Here is a 19,368-nt window from a genome sequence, read left to right on the forward strand (position 1 = left end):
CTACTTTCTAATTTTAGACCAACAGTGTCAATTTTTCAGTTTAGTTATCATGGAGCTAAAAATACTAGGGTGTGACGTCCTCTGACATCACTGTCAAGGGTGTTGTAATGTTTACGCTGTGAACTTTACTGGTTGATCAGACACCCGTGGGTCTAATGAAGACTTGTGTGCAAAATAAAAAATTTTCACAGTCACTGTGTTTTCATTTCCTTACACAGTATATGTACACCAATGGAAACACACATAGCACGTACACACACATCTTTACAGACTACAGACACAAACTATACAAATAACAGCCAATGTAATGAAGGAACATTAATAAAAACATCAAACCAACAACATCAACAAGACAACAACATCAACAAGGCAACAACATCAACAAGACAACAACATCAACAAGACAACAACATCAACAAGACAACAACATCCAGAAAACACCATCAACATCTTGGAATGTTGATACAGTACAGTAGCTTTGGCACATTTTTTTTTACCAGAGAATTCCATTTTCACCTTGATAAAAAAAAAAATTGTGAGTGGTTTGATAAACTGAATGGGTGGGTGTCCAGTCTCCACTACTGGGCTTTTCTCTTAGAGTACTGTAGGCTGGTGAGGACAGCCATCCCTAGCCCCCCAGCTGCGGTGACATGGAGAGAGAGATACCGTAGAGTACTGATCTGATCTGGGGAGTTAGTGACTGAGAGTCAGGTCTATGTTACTGGAGGGATAAAGAAAGGTTATAGACATGAAACCATGAAACGCATGCACCACATTGAACATCAGGAGAGAGACAGTCCCAAAAGGACCAGGTGTAGAAGAAGAGATGTGAAGAGAAAGAGAACCAGAGAGAAAGACGGCAAGAGCTTGAAATGGAGCCACACACTCTAAGACGACCTATGAGCACTGCATAGAGAAGAGAGGAGACAGTCATACCCATTGTTAGCTGTGCAATTCCTAAAAACATCAAAAGGTGAAAGAGGGATATTTTAGGAGGCCCTGCAATAATATAAAATCATTTGCAATAAGTCTGTTCAAATTGTTCATACATTTTTAAAGCCAGAATGGACTGGCAACTAACTGTACTGCAAGATATGAGGATTTTTATTCATATGAAATTAATGTACAAAATATCTCCTATCTTCCCAAAAAGAGGAGAAAGTGTGTTCTGTGGGGTATCTGTCTTTGTGTGTTCTACTGTCTGTAAATTATTGTAAGTGTTGTGTACCTTCATCCTCTGATACGTCCAATATCTCATCCACTGTTTCTGGGAAACTCATACGATGTTTCTCTGTGGTGGTCTGAGGGAGAGAATGTCAGAAGAGAGACAGGTTCAAGATGAGACAAAGAGTATGGAAGGATTGTCTGCATTGAGTCAGAAGGAGTGTAATATAAATATTTGAAGAGTTGGTACTTGTTTACTCCTTACAATGGAAACCGTCTCCTCTGTGACCAGTTTGAGAACGTCGATTACGGAGATGTACCCCAACCGCTTGGCGATGGACAGGGCTGACGTACCGTTCTAACAGACAGAGAGAGAGAGAGAGTGAGGTAGAGGGATCGAGGGATGAGTGGAGGAGTGAAAGAGAGTGAAAAGCAGTGGTACTTACAGTAGTGACCTCGTTGGGCGGGGCTCCATGTTTGAGCAATAAGGTGACGATATCTGTGTGGCCCTGTTGGGCTGCCTGGTGCAGTGCAGTGTAACCAACCTGGGGGAAAGAGACACAAACATTAACATACTGACGAGACACAATGGAAGGAATCACATCACATAGACAGTTCATATTTACTGTGATTCACTGTTAAAATCAAAGGATAATTTTGTGTAAGTGTAGTTCCATAGATGTCCAGAGGGAGGTGCTCACCTTGGTCTTGCTGTTGACGTTGGACTGCTGCTGCAGGAGGAACTTCACCATCTTTACATTGCCATAGTGGCAGGCAACATGGAGAGGGGTGTATCCCATCTGAAATGAGATTAGGATCCCATCAGTATCCAATACAACCAGCACAGACTTACTACGAGACAGACAGTTAACTAAACACTGAGTCACATGATTACAAATTCAACACATACACACTACACAATATCTATAGTATGTCTCCTACCATATATACTCTGCGGTTGACATACTAAGTTTCAGGGTAATGGAGGCCCTAGCTGGCCTGAGGGTACGTAGGCAGTGTAATGATGATGGTAATGTAACCCTGAGACAGGAGAACCAGTCAGTGGCTATTTATACTAAGGAGAGGAAAGGTCACGTCTCAGATACTCTATCTGCCATGGAGCCCCCATCGTTCACTATGTAGCACTGTTACTGTTAGGTCCCATACCACACTGACCTTGCATTAAGATTTACTGAGGTTAAGATTAGCTTCAGATAGCAATGAACTGTAACAGTGTGTATGTCATGATAAGGCAGGGGTGTGTGCTTTATATCAACTTTTTACAACCTGGCACAAAGGAGGAGTGTTCATGTTGGGTGGAATGCAATTCTCTACTGCAATATCCTATTATCTACTGAGATGCTTTAAGGTGTTTACAGACTCCAGAGGTGGCACAGTGTGTCGCTGGATGCTACTGAGCAGAGAGAGACTTCTGTGTCCCTTGCCTTGTCCCAGAGGTCAACAGGAGTGTGGTCTTACCCGTGTGGCAGCATACACTGATGCCCCTTGCTTCACCAGGATGTCAGCGATGCCCACGTGGCCTTCCTGTGCCACCAGGTGGAGAGGAGTCAGTCCACTCTGAGGGGAGAGGAGCCAGGGGCAAAAATCAGGCATTTTGTTACAGCAGAACTAACCTAACGTCGCAGTCATAAAGAATCACCTGAGCGGGATACCCCACATCTGGTCATAACAACAAAATAACAAACTGTCGGATGAGGTTTTCTTCTGCACTGTTCAACCAATCCAGTAAATATGGAGGAGGAGTTAAGATAGAGTGTTGCCGTGTTCATATTCTGGAGGGAAACAACTTCAGAGAGCAAGCTAGCACATATCATAGATACATAGCTGCTAGACGTTAGCTAGCGTTATCTAGCAATAATGCAATCTCCGACAAAGTTGACACCAACAAAGTTTGTATGAGGTGTCTGTCGACTTTGTGGCAAGAATTAATCTCAAAGAAAGAAAGGCACTATCTATAGCTGTCCGCTATATATTTCACCGGGGACTGTAAACGGTGAGCGAAAGTTCAAAAGTGAATGTCGTGTCACAGGCTGTCTTTCTTTTCCCATGAAAACCAGATGTTTCCGGTTTCTCCCGACCCGCTGAGGGTGCAGCAGTACTAACAGCTTCCACCCAAATAATCTTAACTCCTTCCCTGCATCAGTCCCTGAGGCCTCACCTTGTTCCCCAGGTTGACGTTGGCCTGTTTGGAGATGAGCAGGGCCACCATGTCAGGCCGGCCCTCCTGAGCTGCCAGGTGAAGGGGCGTGACCCCCTGGAGGGATTCAGCATTGGCCGAAGCGCCGTACTGCAGCAGGCTGTTGGCAACCTCCACCTGGTTCTGCTTGGAAGCTATGTGGAGAGGGGTGTAGCCATTCTGAAACAAGAGGACCGGAGTTAATGGTTATGAGTGCATTGTAAGATGATATCTGCGTCTGTGAGTATGTGTGTGTGTAGGCTCTCACCCTAGCTGCACTGTGTGGGGAGCCTCCCTTGCTGACCAGCAGATTAACCACGTCCAGGTTGTTGTGATGGACAGCCACATGGAGAGAAGTCAGTCCATTCTAAAGGTAAAGGAGACACACACATATAAACCACCATAACTTAACTCTAACATCTTTCCACCTGAAATACCTTGACCCTTCCCTCCCACACCCCTGTTCTTCCCCCCTCCCTATGTTCTCCAACCCTTACTGTACCTTGCCAGAAGCGTTAGGGTTGGCCCCTCTCTCCAGCAGCAGCTCTGCCACATCCACTTTGCCATATTTAGAAGCCACATGGAGAGGAGTGAAGCCTTTCTGCAGAGACATCCCAGATAGAGAGACCACAGACCACACAGTCCCACACAGAGAAAAGGTTAGGAGTGTGTAAGTATTAGACAGTTGATAGAGGGGTGTGTATGTAGAGTGTGAGGTCATTGGACAACAGACTGTACCTTGGTCATTTTGGTCTGCTGGGCCTCCATGTCCAGAAGGATGCGTGTAGTCTGAGTGTGTCCCTCACGGGCAGCGATGTGGAGGGGTGTGTGTCCGGCTGTGGTGGTGGAGTTGGGGTTGGCCTTGTGTTCCAGCAGCAGAGTGACCAGCTCCTTGTGGCCCATCCGACACGCACAGTGGAGTGGTGTCTGGTCATCCTGGACAGGGTGTGGCGGAGGAGAGGAGAGAGGGAGAGAAGAGGAGAGATAAATATACATGGGAGTCAAGTGGCAAGATAATTTAATGTTGTTTAGATTGTGTGTGTGTGTGTGTGTGTGTGAAGTCATTACCTTTGCCTTGGCGTCTACTGGTGCTGCATTGGTCAGTAAGAACTCTGCCACCTCATAGTGTCCAGCTCTACATGCCATGTGGAGAGGAGTCTCCACTTTCTGCTCACACATAACCAGGCAAACACATGTGTGTGAGCAGTGTAAATCACTAACACAAAAACATTGTGAAAATTGGCCAGAGTAGCTGGTTCGGTCAGTGATGAGGTGGGTGGATGGGTAAAATTTGGGTACTCACTACATTGGAAGCACTAGGAGAAGCCCCCTTCTGTACCAGATGGGTGACTATTTTGCGGTGGCCCATGAACGAGGCCACGTGTAGAGGAGTCAGGCCAGACTTGGGTGAGAAAAAACAAGCAATGAAAGAATCACGTAGAAATAAAGATATCCATCGCTCTCTCCTTGGTAGAATCCCTCTCTTTTCTTACCCTAGATTACATTCAATCTCTTTCTCTTGCCCCTGTCTCTCTCACCTCTGTCACAGCCTCTAGGGACGCTGAGTGTTTGAGCAGGTGGTCCATCACACGCATGTGGTTCTTCTTACAGGCAATGTGAAGCGGAGTGAAACCATTCTGAGAACACAATACAACAGCATGGTCACGAAGGCAACACACTTCAACAAAGATGTGTGGTAGGTATGTGTGGTAGGTATTTATGAGTGTAGTACTGACCAGTGCACGGGAGTTGGGTTTTGCTCCCTTGTCCAGCAGCACTTTGGCCATGCGGTGGTGCCCACAGTGGGCTGCCACGTGCAGGGGGGTCAGGTGGTCCAATGTGATGTCATCAATCTCAGCGTTGTATTGCAGGAGTTGTCTCACACAGTCCATGTGGTCCCCCTGTGCTGACATGTGGATGGGAGACAGGCCGTTCTATAGGAAAGAGAGAGCGATACAATCCATGACTTATTGTGTTGTGTGCATACAGTATTTGAGAACAACAGTCCAGAAATCAGGCCTTGGTGGGTTAGTGTTATGTGTACCTTGGTCTTGGCCTGGATGGGAGCCCCTTGGTCCAGTAGGATCTCAATGATCCTCACGTGTCCGTTCCTGGCTGCACAGTGCAGTGGAGTCAACTCATCCTGGGAGAGAGGGAGGGAGGGAGGGAGGGGGGGAGGGAGGGGGGAGAGAGAGAGTGTGTGAGAGAGAGAGAGATAGAGAGAGAGGACAGTTAACACCTGGACTGGGACAGTATAGCATTGTATGTGTAACAGGGCAGGGCCTGACCAGATGAGGTAGAGAGAGAGACACGGGGAGGGGATGCAGTACAGTACCTTGGTCTTGGCATCAATCTGTGCCCCTCGGTCCAGCAGGAGTCGTACCATGATCACGTTCCCCCGCCTGGATGCGATGTGCAAAGGTGTGATGCCATTCTAGAGAGAAATACAGACACATTAAGTAGGGGATCGACAGTAAGACCATAAAGAGACCAGTGAGGGACTGGTAACAATACTATGTGTCAGTGATACTAGGGCAGAGGGGAACAGACATACCTTAGGGGTGAAATTGACATTGGCTCCTCTGTTGAGCAACAATTGGGCTACGTTCAGGTTCTCGTAGTGTGCGGCGATATGGAGCGGTGTGAAGCCTGTCTATAGTGACACACAGGAGACCAAACCTTATTCTATACAGCTCTAAAACTGACGGCCTCTAATTCTACAAGTATCATCTTCACTCACTGTGGCACAAACTAAACTAAAATTTGCCACTAAAGTGAAGACTAACACACAAACAAACACACAGTGAGTACCTACCTTGCTCAGGACGTCTGCGTTAGGATCGTTCTGTAGAAGCACGGCAGCTGTGCGTGTGTCATCATTCCGCGCTGCTATGTGCAGCGCGGGGAGACGGACTTTTCCCTTGGTGCCATAGTTGATGAGCAGGGCCACGACATTCTCATGTCCCTGCTGAAGAGCCACGGCGAGAGGGGTGAAGCCATCCTGACAGAGGAAAGAGGAGGAAACAGAGCTCAAGAAGGGTTAAGTGACCTAAAGAAACAGATGGCGAAGGGAAGGACAGTGAGAGTCAAAAGGATTGATAAGTGATGGAGGGAATAGTGCAGGAGGTGTAGTGGTGTAGGTGTAAATGGAATAATTTCCTGCTTATTCCTTTCTGATTTCGGGAATCTTCCAACCCTATGCTCTGCTGATTGGCTGTTACCTCAGTTGGAAGGCTTTGATTGGCCCCGTTCTCCAAAAGGAACTTCACAACTTCTAGATGATTCTCTTGTGAGGCCATGTAGAGCGGAGTGAAGCCCTTCTGTTACAGACAGACACATACATGGACACACACACACAGGGAGGGGCACAACACAGCAGCACAGTAGCACAACACACACACACACACACACACACACACACACACACACACACACACACACACACACACACACACACACACACACACACACACACACACACACACACACACACACACACACACACACACACACACACACACACACACACACACACACAGAGGAAGGAGGCACAGGCACACAGAAAGACAAGAAGGCAGACAGATATTAACATAGAGTTGCATTGAGTTAATACACTCTTAGAAAAAAGGGTTCCAAAAGGGTTCTTCGGCTGTCCCGTCAGGATAATCTTTTTTGCTTCCACTTAGAACCCTTTTTGGTTCCAGGTCGAACTCTATTGGTTTCTACCTGGAACCAAAAAGGGTTCTTCAAAGGGTTCTCCTATGAGGACTGCCAAAGAACCCTTTTAGGCTCTAGATATACCCTTTTCTTGTAAGAGTGTACGATGGCCTAACGTCATGTTTCAGTTGGGGGTTGGGTCAAATGCAGGAGCTTATGCACACCCAAAAAATGTTAGTAGAGGTGCTGACTAACGGAATAGTAAACTGAAACTGTGTAAAAATAAAGAAAGTTTCACATTATATAAGTGCTCCAAACAACTTTCTTTATTCTTACTCAATCAGGGTTGGAGTCAATTCGGAATTTAATTGCAAATTTCTTCTTAATTAGGCATCCTACAGTAGCACCTATAGTTTTCTGTGTTCTCCTAGTTCTTTCTGTGTTTTTTTATGGGGTCAATATCACACTTTAAGTATTGAATTCAAAATAAAATACAAATAAATTATGAAAAAATATATATTTTCAAGGAAAAGTTAAATAATGGAAGTTGAAATCATAAACAAAACTCTAATTTCAAAGCAAGATCCAATTATTTTAAAACTATTGCAAGAAGGATTTTCAGTTAAACTATTCCAAGAACCAACCAACCAACCCTTTCTCTCTCTCTCTCTCTCTCTCTCTCTCTCTCTCTCTCTCTCTCTCTCTCTCTCTCTCTCTCTCTCTCTCTCTCTCTCTCTCTCTCTCTCTCTCTCTCTCTCTCTCTCTCTCTCTCTCTCTCTCTCTCTCTCTCTAAATGCTTGGCTATGAAAAGCCAACTTTTGAACAGGCAGTTAACCCACTGATCCTAGGCCGTCATTGAAAATAAGAATTTGTTCTTAACTGACTTGCCTAGTTAAATAAAGGTAAAATAAAAATAATAAAAATAAAAACTGACATTTACTCCTGAGGTGCTGACCTGTTGCACCCTCTACAACCACTGTGATTATTATTTGACCCTGCTGGTCGCCTGTAAACGTTTGAACATCTTGAAGAACGATCTGGCCTTAATGGCCATGTTCTGTTATAATCACCACCCGGCACAACCAGAAGAGGACTGGCCACCTCTCAGAGCCTGGTTCCTCTCTAGGTTTCTTCCTAGGTTCCTGCCTTTCTACAGAGTTTTTCTCTAGCCACCGTGCTTTCACGTCTGCATTGCTTGCTGTTTGAGGTTTTAGGTTGGGTTTCTGTATAACCACTATTTGACATCTGCTGATGTAAAAAGGGCTTTATATAGACATTTGATTTGATTTGGTAGGCTAAATGGATTCAATAGGGTTGGTTGTTGGAAAAGTGGAACTGAAAAGTATTTTTACATTGGTTTTCAAATAGTTTGTTCTTCCTTTTAAATTAGACTTTTGCTCACGCTAAAAAAACATTTTGCTTTCGTTTAATTTGGTTGTTTTTTATATCATTATTGATACTTTTTGGGGGGGGGTTTGATCTACATTTTCAACTTCATTTTTCATATTTACAATTAATTTGATTTTGAATTCAATACTTAAGGCATGAAATTGACCCCATTGTTGTTCATTTTTGTCAATATCTCAACAACACATTGGTAAAAACGTCTAATTTGGGAGGATGTTAGAACCCATAATGCGTACCTATGGTGCCAACATTAGCACTCATTGGCCCCTAGGTGCAGTTCATTAAAAACCATGCACACATTCAAAACACATTCAAAACAGTAGCCCAAACTATCAAATCCAACTCGTACAGATGATTGACAACATGTCCCTGAAGATATGTTCCAAGTTAAGTGATACATAAAAAAAAACATGGAAACCACAGATCATCAAACTTTGACCAAAAAGTGCTAGCGTAATGCTAAATTGCTTAAAAAATCTTCTTCTCATAAACCACAACTCAGATTCACCCAATATTTGGTATGTAGAATCTCTGAACTAGTCCCTAGCTAAATGAACTAGTCCCTAGCGAGGGATATGGCCATCTACGCCAGTGGAGGGCACTACTGTTCACTGAAGGCTATTACTATTGAACCATAGGAATTTGGTAAACATGAAGTTGGAAGGGACAGTAGTCTATGGCAGTAGCATGGTAGCATGTATTAGACATAACTCATTACATATTAGAGGTAGAATCTTGCAACTTGGAAAACATGCAATTGATAAACATGCTTATTAAAGGTATGGCCTTTGCCCATTTCATTGCCAGAGTGCCCAATGGGTGACCAATATATACTAATTCTATTGCTCAGACCCTGTTAATGCTGCTCACAGTTATGTTTCCAATTCAATTATTGATTTGAATTGGCCACATACCACAGGCAGCAGAAATGTAATTGAATTTTAACTAAAGGAGGCACAATTGAATTAAATTAAATTAACTGCTAATTGCTAATATATTTTACAATTCACAGTACAAATATTTATTTTGACATAATGTATGGTAATACTATGTATAACATTGAATTATTTCAGTTTTTAAATTCCTCTTAAAAGGAGTTTAAATCATTAAAGTGGTCTGGAAATATTCTGAGATCATTTTGTAGTTGGTCTGTAATAATTCCTAATTCTCTTGCATGTTATGAAATATTGGAAAAAATACATTTCCCATTAGATCAAACACTCCAGAATGGAAGGGAACCTAACATTTCATGACAAAAATCAAAATACTGTTGACATATCTGAGTTATAATCAAGCTTATGTTTGAAATGGTATCTATATTTGTTTTAGTAATAAGTGGCAGATGTGGCAACGGAATGCGACTTTCATGTTTCATGTCTCAGTTGAATTTCTTTGAATTAATCTCTGCTTTCTTTAATTCAAATTGACATTTCAATTCATGGTTTGAATTGAAATACATTCAGAAATTCAGACCCCAAACCCTGAGTTCCATGCAGTATAATGCAGCATAACTGTATTATAACTGTTTCTAACTGTATGGTTATCCGTTGTGGCTGGTGGCTCCTCTGCGGGGGGCTCTGCCAGGGGGGTCGGGGTCTCATCCGACACTGGCTGGGGTCTCACCTGGGACTGGGCATTGATGTTGGCCCCGTAATTTACCAGCTCTGCCACCACTTGCTCCTGCCCAGCCAGGGCAGCAATGTGCAGAGCTGTGTTGCCTTTCTGTGGAGGCACAGGACAAGAGAAGACATGAGACATATACTGTAGTAGTATCTTTGTGAAAGCAGTAAGTAAGTAGGAATACGTTTTAATACGTAGAATAATTTAATCATTGGTGGTGACATAGGCTTAAGGAGTTCATGGGTGTGGTAATGTGGCATAGTGTATGAGGTTGTCTGAGTACCTTAGTCTGGGTTTCCACATCGATGCCTCCATGTAGTAACTCCAGCACCATTTTAACGTGGCCTTCTTTAGAGGCCAGATGCAACCCGTTCAGCCCGTTCTGAGGGAGGAGAGAGAGAAGAGGAGACCTCACACTGTAGGGTCCCTAACACACTGATCACACTGAACACACTGCATACTGACACACACCAAAGGATCAGATCCTCAGACCAGCCCTGCTCTTCTTATTATACAGCACCTGCTAGATGTATAAAATGCAAAAGCATGTTACTGAGCCAAACTGTACCTTATGGTCAGGACAAACAGCTTCAACACATACCATCTACCAGATATTAACTGTGCTTATTTAGCAATAATGGTGACCGGAAAGGTGATGAAGATGATGGTGAGGAGGAGGAAGAGGATGGGAGGGGGATGGCAGGCCGGTGGTCTCGGGGCTGGGAAGAATACGAGCCGTGTGGGATAGGTCTGACCTCACACAGCCTTCCTTCAGCCACACAGGACATGTGAGGTTGGACCTTTCCCACACCACTGATATTATTCCTCTGAGTGGAGAGACCACAGCACACCATCACTCTACTGCAGACCGGGGGAGGGGAGGGGAGAGGGGAGGGGAGGGGAGGGGGGAGGGGAGGGGAGAGAGGAGGGGGGAGCATAGATGAGAAAAAAACTGGTAAAAGGAAGAAGGGATGATGCAAAAGAAGAAGAGCGAGTAAGAGAGAAATAACTTAAGGGGTTAAGAGGATGTGAGGAGGGTTGAGGGGGGGAGGGGAGGCAAGGAAGGAAGGGAGGGAGGGGAGGCAGAGAGGCAATGCGGCTGGGTGGCTGGTGAGCTAGCCCATGGCAGAGGCATCTACTCAGACTGGGTACGAGAGACACGACTGCCACAGCAAAGCCTCTACCTAACCTTCATCAGGCCGACACCGCACTAATAAATACAACAACAATACACTGTGACGCTCACTACTCACACACAACACAGAACTAATATCACTTCCACAACCACATTCAACACACTTCACACAATTCCAAAACACTAATACGGACTTGGTTTGAAATTACACACATTGCATTAATTCATACATGACTTGAAGAAGAATGGCATGAGCCTGGCTGTCAATGGTATCCTGAGACTGCAGATGAACTGTTCAGGTTATGTCTGTAGTGTTCCTGTTTGTCCACAGAGTGTCTCTCTTTAGCAGCCTGAGGTCTTTCTACAGTTACTTAATCATACGATTGCATATAATTATGTAAAGATAATATAGTACACATAAATGCATTCACTGTATTGACTACATTCACTCTATGCATTGAATCCTATGTTAGTAATGAGATTTACAGCTGTGAATGTGCTTGATGCTAATCTTGATTGTAGCACACACACACACAACTCTGCTTTGTTTGTGTGGCCTGTGGGCAGCCCCATTCCCCTCACGATGTGGCCATTTCTGGCCACCATGGGAGACGCCGTCAGGGTAAAGCAGGCAGGATGGAGGAGAGTGGCTAGAGGAGTAACTCCTGCCCTATTTAACACCTCCCCATCAGTCCCACTCAGTCCTTCCTGTCAACTGCTGCTAGGAGACTGGCTACCTGGGTCTCTCTCTCTCTCTCTCTCTCTCTCTCTCTCTCTCTCTCTCTCTCTCTCTCTCACACACACACATATTTCAAACACTGAAATCTAACACACAAAAATAAACACATACAGTAATTTCAATTCAACACAAACAATGATATAACGTACATGCAGTCAGAGACAATCCACAAAAGTAGGTACTGGAGCAGAGCAGAACACACTGGACACTGAGTTAGACCCAGAGCCAAGACAGACATTCTGCTTGCTGATATCACATCAAACACATTCCAAGCCAAAGCTCTCACTCAGAGACAGAGAGAGAGAGAGAGAGAGAGAGAGAGAGAGAGAGAGAGAGAGAGGAGAGAGAGAGAGAGAGAGAGAGACGATGGATGTGTCTCAAATGGCACCCTGTTCCCTATGTAGTGCTATGGGCCCTGGTCAAAAGTAGTGCATTATTTAGGGAATATTGTGCCATTTGGGATTCACTCACTCACCTCATTCCAATAGAGAGGGGATCATTACAGCCATCTCACAGTAACAGTCAGCATGTTATCTACATAAGGGTTTCTTAGATTGCTTCTGAAACATGTGTTTGTGAGATGCCCTACACTGACTAGACTAGTGTTAACCAGTGACTAGACTAGTGTTAACCAGTGACTAGACTAGTGTTAACCAGTGACTAGACTAGTGTTAACCAGTGACTATACTAATGTTAACCAGTGCCCTGCACTGACTAGACTAGTGTTAACCAGTGACTAGACGAGTGCCCAACACTTACTAGACTAGTGTTAACCAGTGCCCTGCACTTACTAGACTAGTGTTAACCAGTGCCCTACACTTACTAGACTAGTGTTAACCAGTGCCCAACACTGTCTAGACTAGTGTTAACTAGTGCCCTACACTGTCTAGACTAGTGTTAACCAGTGCCCTACACTTACTAGACTAGTGTTAACCAGTGCCCTACACTTACTAGACTGATGTTAACCAGTGCCCTACACTTACTAGACTAGTGTTAACCAGTGCCCTACACTTACTAGACTAGTGTTAACCAGTGCCCTACACTTACTAGACTAGTGTTAACCAGTGCCCTACACTTACTAGACTAGTGTTAACCAGTGCCCTACACTTACTAGACTAGTGTTAACCAGTGCCCTACACTTACTATACTAGTGTTAACTAGTGCCCTACACTGACTAGACTAGGGTTAACCAGTGCCCTACACTGACTAGACTAGTGTTAACCAGTGCCCTACACTGACTAGACTAGGGTTAACCAGTGCCCTACACTGACTAGACTAGTGTTAACCAGTGCCCTACACTGACTAGACTAGTGTTAACCAGTGCCCTACACTGACTAGACTAGTGTTAACCAGTGCCCTACACTGACTAGACTAGTGTTAACCAGTGCCCTACACTGACTAGGCTAGGGTTAACCAGTGCCCTGTCTAGACTAGTGTTAACCAGTGCCCTACACTGACTAGACTAGTGTTAACCAGTGCACTGTCTAGACTAGTGTTAACCAGTGCCCTACACTGACTAGACTAGTGTTAACCAGTGCACTGTCTAGACTAGGGTTAACCAGTGCCCTACACTGACTAGACTAGTGTTAACCAGTGCCCTACACTGACTAGGCTAGGGTTAACCAGTGCCCTGTCTAGACTAGTGTTAACCAGTGCCCTACACTGACTAGACTAGTGTTAACCAGTGCACTGTCTAGACTAGTGTTAACCAGTGCCCTACACTGACTAGACTAGTGTTAACCAGTGCCCTACACTGACTAGACTAGTGTTAACCAGTGCCCTACACTGACTAGGCTAGGGTTAACCAGTGCCCTGTCTAGACTAGTGTTAACCAGTGCCCTACACTGACTAGACTAGTGTTAACCAGTGCACTGTCTAGACTAGTGTTAACCAGTGCCCTACACTGACTAGACTAGTGTTAACCAGTGCACTGTCTAGACTAGGGTTAACCAGTGCCCTACACTGACTAGGCTAGGGTTAACCAGTGCCCTACACTGACTAGACTAGTGTTAACCAGTGCACTGTCTAGACTAGTGTTAACCAGTGCCCTACACTGACTAGACTAGTGTTAACCAGTGCACTGTCTAGACTAGTGTTAACCAGTGCCCTACACTGACTAGACTAGTGTTAACCAGTGCACTGTCTAGACTAGGGTTAACCAGTGCCCTACACTTACTAGACTAGTGTTAACCAGTGCCCTACACTTACTAGACTGATGTTAACCAGTGCCCTACACTTACTAGACTAGTGTTAACCAGTGCCCTACACTTACTAGACTAGTGTTAACCAGTGCCCTACACTTACTAGACTAGTGTTAACCAGTGCCCTACACTTACTAGACTAGTGTTAACCAGTGCCCTACACTTACTAGACTAGTGTTAACCAGTGCCCTACACTTACTATACTAGTGTTAACTAGTGCCCTACACTGACTAGACTAGGGTTAACCAGTGCCCTACACTGACTAGACTAGTGTTAACCAGTGCCCTACACTGACTAGACTAGGGTTAACCAGTGCCCTACACTGACTAGACTAGTGTTAACCAGTGCCCTACACTGACTAGACTAGTGTTAACCAGTGCCCTACACTGACTAGACTAGTGTTAACCAGTGCCCTACACTGACTAGACTAGTGTTAACCAGTGCCCTACACTGACTAGGCTAGGGTTAACCAGTGCCCTGTCTAGACTAGTGTTAACCAGTGCCCTACACTGACTAGACTAGTGTTAACCAGTGCACTGTCTAGACTAGTGTTAACCAGTGCCCTACACTGACTAGACTAGTGTTAACCAGTGCACTGTCTAGACTAGGGTTAACCAGTGCCCTACACTGACTAGACTAGTGTTAACCAGTGCCCTACACTGACTAGGCTAGGGTTAACCAGTGCCCTGTCTAGACTAGTGTTAACCAGTGCCCTACACTGACTAGACTAGTGTTAACCAGTGCACTGTCTAGACTAGTGTTAACCAGTGCCCTACACTGACTAGACTAGTGTTAACCAGTGCCCTACACTGACTAGACTAGTGTTAACCAGTGCCCTACACTGACTAGGCTAGGGTTAACCAGTGCCCTGTCTAGACTAGTGTTAACCAGTGCCCTACACTGACTAGACTAGTGTTAACCAGTGCACTGTCTAGACTAGTGTTAACCAGTGCCCTACACTGACTAGACTAGTGTTAACCAGTGCACTGTCTAGACTAGGGTTAACCAGTGCCCTACACTGACTAGGCTAGGGTTAACCAGTGCCCTACACTGACTAGACTAGTGTTAACCAGTGCACTGTCTAGACTAGTGTTAACCAGTGCCCTACACTGACTAGACTAGTGTTAACCAGTGCACTGTCTAGACTAGTGTTAACCAGTGCCCTACACTGACTAGACTAGTGTTAACCAGTGCACTGTCTAGACTAGGGTTAACCAGTGCCCTACACTGACTAGGCTAGGGTTAACCAGTGCCCTACACTGACTAGACTAGTGTTAACCAGTGCACTGTCTAGACTAGTGTTAACCAGTGCCCTACACTGACTAGACTAGTGTTAACCAGTGCACTGTCTAGACTAGGGTTAACCAGTGCCCTACACTGACTAGACTAGGGTTAACCAGTGCCCTACACTGACTAGGCTAGGGTTAACCAGTGCCCTACACTGACTAGGCTAGGGTTAACCTCTCTCTCGCCATTTCCCACTCTTCCATATTTTCTCTTTCCGTCTATCCATCTTGTTCTGAACCTTGCTGATAAGACTCTTCCTGTGTGTGTGTGTGTGTGCTGTTGTTTTGCACGTGCGCTCAATGAAAGATGACTTGTCTTTTTGATCTGCTGTACCTTTACAGTAGTTCACTTGTTTTCTTACGTGCATTCATGCATTGTTCTAGCGCTGCAGTATGATGATGCAAGATCATATATGCAACAATATTATCACAGCCAATGTAAATGGACATATTAAATGAAAGACCATAATAAATCAGGTTCATTAACAGATAATGAAACTTTGACAAACAGGACAGATTTAATTGGTCCTCCTGGTAAATCCAAAATGCATCTTAGAGTTTGGGGACGTGCCCTGATGCACTCTCTAGGAGCATTTTGATTGGTAACCAGGCTTTGTAGCTCTCTCACCTGATTGGCTGTGTTGATGTCTATGCCATTCTTTATGTGGTCAATGGCCTTGTCCATGTTACCAGAACGAGCCGCCCGCAGAAAACTACTGACAGCATCAGCCTGAGAGAAAGAAAGGCAGGGATAAAGGGGGTGGGGGATGAACAGAGGCACATAGAGTGGGAGAGGGACAGATATACGTAAAAAGGGAAGACAGAGAGGGGGATGGAGAGAGATTTCTATTATTGTCATCATTCAAATCAAAACCACACAATGTCAAAGACACATGGACAGGACGAGACTATAGACGCTTTCCATTGGTGTTTTCCTCATCTCCCTCCTCACAGTTATTGAACAGGACAGGACAGTCGGCCCAGCCCCCTCCCATTGGCCAATCAGAGCCAGGCCTGGCAGGGTGAGGACCCTAGAGGAGGGGGTGCAGGGGATTGGCGTCCATAAAGACAGACAGCCTCTGTCCCAGGATCCATCCCCGTCGTCTCTGACTCCCTGAACCATCTGTGTCCCAAATGGCACCCTATTCCCCACATAGGACTCTGGTCAAAAGTAGAGAATAGGGTGCCAATTGGGATGCAAACCTTAGCGTTATGGTGGGGTGTGTGTCTGCCCTGCTATGCTGCCCAGTGGTGTGGCTGGCGGTCTGGCTGGTGCTCTGGGGTGGTGTGTGTGTGTGTGTGTTTAGTGAACGCTCTGCCTAATGGTCTAACACATGGTCTGGCTGTGTTCTTGTCTCTGTTTTGTTTGTGTCTGGGGGCTTCATGCCTCTCAGGCAGGGGTGCTGAGGCAGGATCACTCATGCGGCATGAGGGAGAGGGACATGAGGAGAGGGGAAAAGAGAGAGGGACAGAGAGAGAGAGAGAGAGAGAGAGAGAGAGAGAGAGAGAGAGAGAGGGGGGAAAGGGAGAGAGAGAGTCTACTGCGGCAAACCATCCTTCCCCCACCATTAGTCTCTCTCATTCTATCTACAGTATCTAGCTTTATCAATTATTCCCACACTCCTCAGGAGCACTCATGACTCATTTTCTTAATGTCTAGGTCATAACACGTGGTATCACGCCATAAGTCTCTCTGTCCATCCCTCATTCTCCTTCTTTCCTCCCTCTTTTTCTCTCTGGTGTCTGACTAAAGTATGGACAGGGATTTCTCCATGTCAATAAGATCCTGAGCAACCGTCAATACACTTTTTGTGAAATCCCAAGTCCCAAAATCCTACAGAATTACAAACACACACACACACATACCCACCCAAGCAAGTGCAACCACACACACAGTGACTCAAAAATGTGTTCAACACAAGTTACTCAACACACACAGTCACAGTGACATTGATGTTGGCCCCCGTTCAGCTATGTGTGAAACACTGGCCCTCTTTTCAGACAGTGGTAACAGAGAGAATGAAGACCCACAAGCCCATGCTGTGGGCATGGCAACTTATGATACAAACCATCACCCATCAACAGAGCACTAGTGCAAGTGGTGCAGCACTGCGCAAAGAAAAGTACTACTTAAAAAAAGTGAGAGGGAGGGAAAGAGATGGCATGATTGATAAAGAGAAGAGGAAAAAGAATGAAAGGGAAAGCTATTTCCAGCGCATTTCCCTGCATTTCCCTGTAACAAACTGGTAGGCCTTGATAGCTGAGCCGCTAGCTAGCAGCACGCTAACTCCACACAGCCTGAGCACACCCGAAACTCACCATGTATCTCTCAGCCATGAGAGATTCATCAAGAAAAAGTCACAATGTTTCCAACTTTCCACCTCAAGGTTAATGTAATCTTGTTTAACATTGCTCCCTAGTTAAAGGAAAAGCTACAGTTCTTTCTGGGAAGTGTAGGCTAGTTAGTCTTAGGTAACTTCATGGCTCTCACTTGACATTTTCTTTTGTATATATACACTTTGACAGTTTATCAGGTACACCCATCTAGTACCCGGATTGGACCCGCGTATGCCTCCAAAACAGCCTGAATTATTCGGGGCATTCTACAAGGTACCAGAAACCTTCCACAGGGATGTTGGTCCATGTTGACATGATGACATCACGCAGTTGCAGCAGATTGGACTGCAGTACATTGGGTTGAGGTCTGGGGACTGCTCAGGCCGCTCAAGTAAACTGAACTCACTGTCATGTTCCAGGCAATGTTTTCTACTACTCAATTGTTCAGTGTTGGTGATTGTGTGGCCACTGGAGCCAATACTTTTTGTTTTTAGCTGATCGGAGTGGAACCCGGTGTGGTCGTCTGGTATAGCCGATCCGTGACAAGGATCGCCGAGTTTTGCGTTCCGAGATATCGTTCTGCACACCACTGTCGTACTTCACCTCTATTTGTCTGTTTGTGGCCCGCCTGTTAGCTTGCATGATTATTGCCATCTCCTTTTACCTCTCTCATCAACTGCCTGCTGACAAAGTCACTCGTTTTGCCTATTCTAACATTCAATTGAACCGTGACTAAATGCCTCAATGCCTGTCTGCTTGCTTTATATAGCATGCCACGGCCATGTGACTCACTGTCTGTAGGAGCAATCCATTTTTGTGAATGGGGTGGCTAAAAATGGGGTGGCTAAAAACCACCTTAGGATTGATTATGTTTGACATGTTTCTACGAACTTTACGGGGACTATTTGGATTTTTCATCTGCCTGTTGTGACTGCGTTTGAGCCTGTGGATTACTGAACAAAACGTGCGAACAAAACTGAGTTTTTTGGATATAAACAGGGACGTTATTGAACAAAACAAACATTTATTGAGTAAATGGGAGTCTTGTGAGTGCAACCATATGAAGATCATCAAAGGTAGGTGATTAATTTTATCGCTATTTCTGACTTGTGTAACAACTCTACTTGGCTGGTATGTAATGATTTGTCTGCTGGGCGCTGTTCTCAGATAATCGCATGGTATGCTTTCGCCGTAAAGCCTTTTTGAAATCTGTCACCATGGTTGGATTAACAAAAAGTTCATCTTTAAACCGATGTATAACACTTGTATGTTTTATTAATTTTTATAATTTTTCTGTTTTTGAATATGGCGCTCTACAATTTCACTGGATGTTGGCCAGGTGGGATGCTAGCGTCCCACGTACCCTAGTGAGGTTAACTCTCTCCTTAACTCTACCCTAACTACCTTCCTAACTTTCTCCTTTCTCTCCTTAACTATCTCCTTAACTCTCTTATTAACTCTCTCCTTAATTAATTACCTTCTTAACTACCTTCTTTACTCGCTCCTTAATTACCTTCTTAACTCTCTCCTGAACTACCTCCTTAACTACCTCCTTAACTACCTCATTAACTCACTACTTAACTCTTTCTCTCCGTCTGTCAACGCCTTTCTTCACACTGTCACTC

General features: G+C 44.9%; 1 protein-coding gene across 13 annotated transcripts in view; it reads right to left on the reverse strand.

Moving 5' to 3' along the window:
- LOC109895941 (ankyrin-1) overlaps positions 1-19,368 on the reverse strand; it is a 187,281-nt gene that overhangs the window by 45,520 nt on the left and 122,393 nt on the right. For 7 of the 13 annotated variants that reach the window (XM_031830007.1, XM_031830000.1, XM_031830001.1 and 4 more), the window contains exons 2-23: positions 16,035-16,136; positions 10,329-10,427; positions 9,959-10,147; positions 6,583-6,681; positions 6,177-6,362; positions 5,916-6,014; positions 5,697-5,795; positions 5,406-5,504; positions 5,098-5,295; positions 4,900-4,998; positions 4,665-4,763; positions 4,430-4,528; positions 4,100-4,297; positions 3,864-3,962; positions 3,630-3,728; positions 3,344-3,541; positions 2,644-2,742; positions 1,866-1,964; positions 1,611-1,709; positions 1,430-1,522; positions 1,229-1,301; positions 937-957 (exon numbers count right to left, since the gene is read on the reverse strand). In XM_031830007.1, coding sequence (XP_031685867.1) covers positions 937-957; positions 1,229-1,301; positions 1,430-1,522; positions 1,611-1,709; positions 1,866-1,964; positions 2,644-2,742; positions 3,344-3,541; positions 3,630-3,728; positions 3,864-3,962; positions 4,100-4,297; positions 4,430-4,528; positions 4,665-4,763; positions 4,900-4,998; positions 5,098-5,295; positions 5,406-5,504; positions 5,697-5,795; positions 5,916-6,014; positions 6,177-6,362; positions 6,583-6,681; positions 9,959-10,147; positions 10,329-10,427; positions 16,035-16,136 — 2,545 coding nt within the window. The remainder of the gene's footprint in view (positions 1-936; positions 958-1,228; positions 1,302-1,429; positions 1,523-1,610; positions 1,710-1,865; positions 1,965-2,643; positions 2,743-3,343; positions 3,542-3,629; positions 3,729-3,863; positions 3,963-4,099; positions 4,298-4,429; positions 4,529-4,664; positions 4,764-4,899; positions 4,999-5,097; positions 5,296-5,405; positions 5,505-5,696; positions 5,796-5,915; positions 6,015-6,176; positions 6,363-6,582; positions 6,682-9,958; positions 10,148-10,328; positions 10,428-16,034; positions 16,137-19,368) is intronic. The other 6 variants (XM_031830010.1, XM_031830003.1, XM_031830002.1 and 3 more) reach the window with 4 other exon arrangements.

Source organism: Oncorhynchus kisutch, linkage group LG8, assembly GCF_002021735.2.
Source record: "Oncorhynchus kisutch isolate 150728-3 linkage group LG8, Okis_V2, whole genome shotgun sequence".
Classification (NCBI taxonomy): domain Eukaryota; kingdom Metazoa; phylum Chordata; class Actinopteri; order Salmoniformes; family Salmonidae; genus Oncorhynchus; species Oncorhynchus kisutch.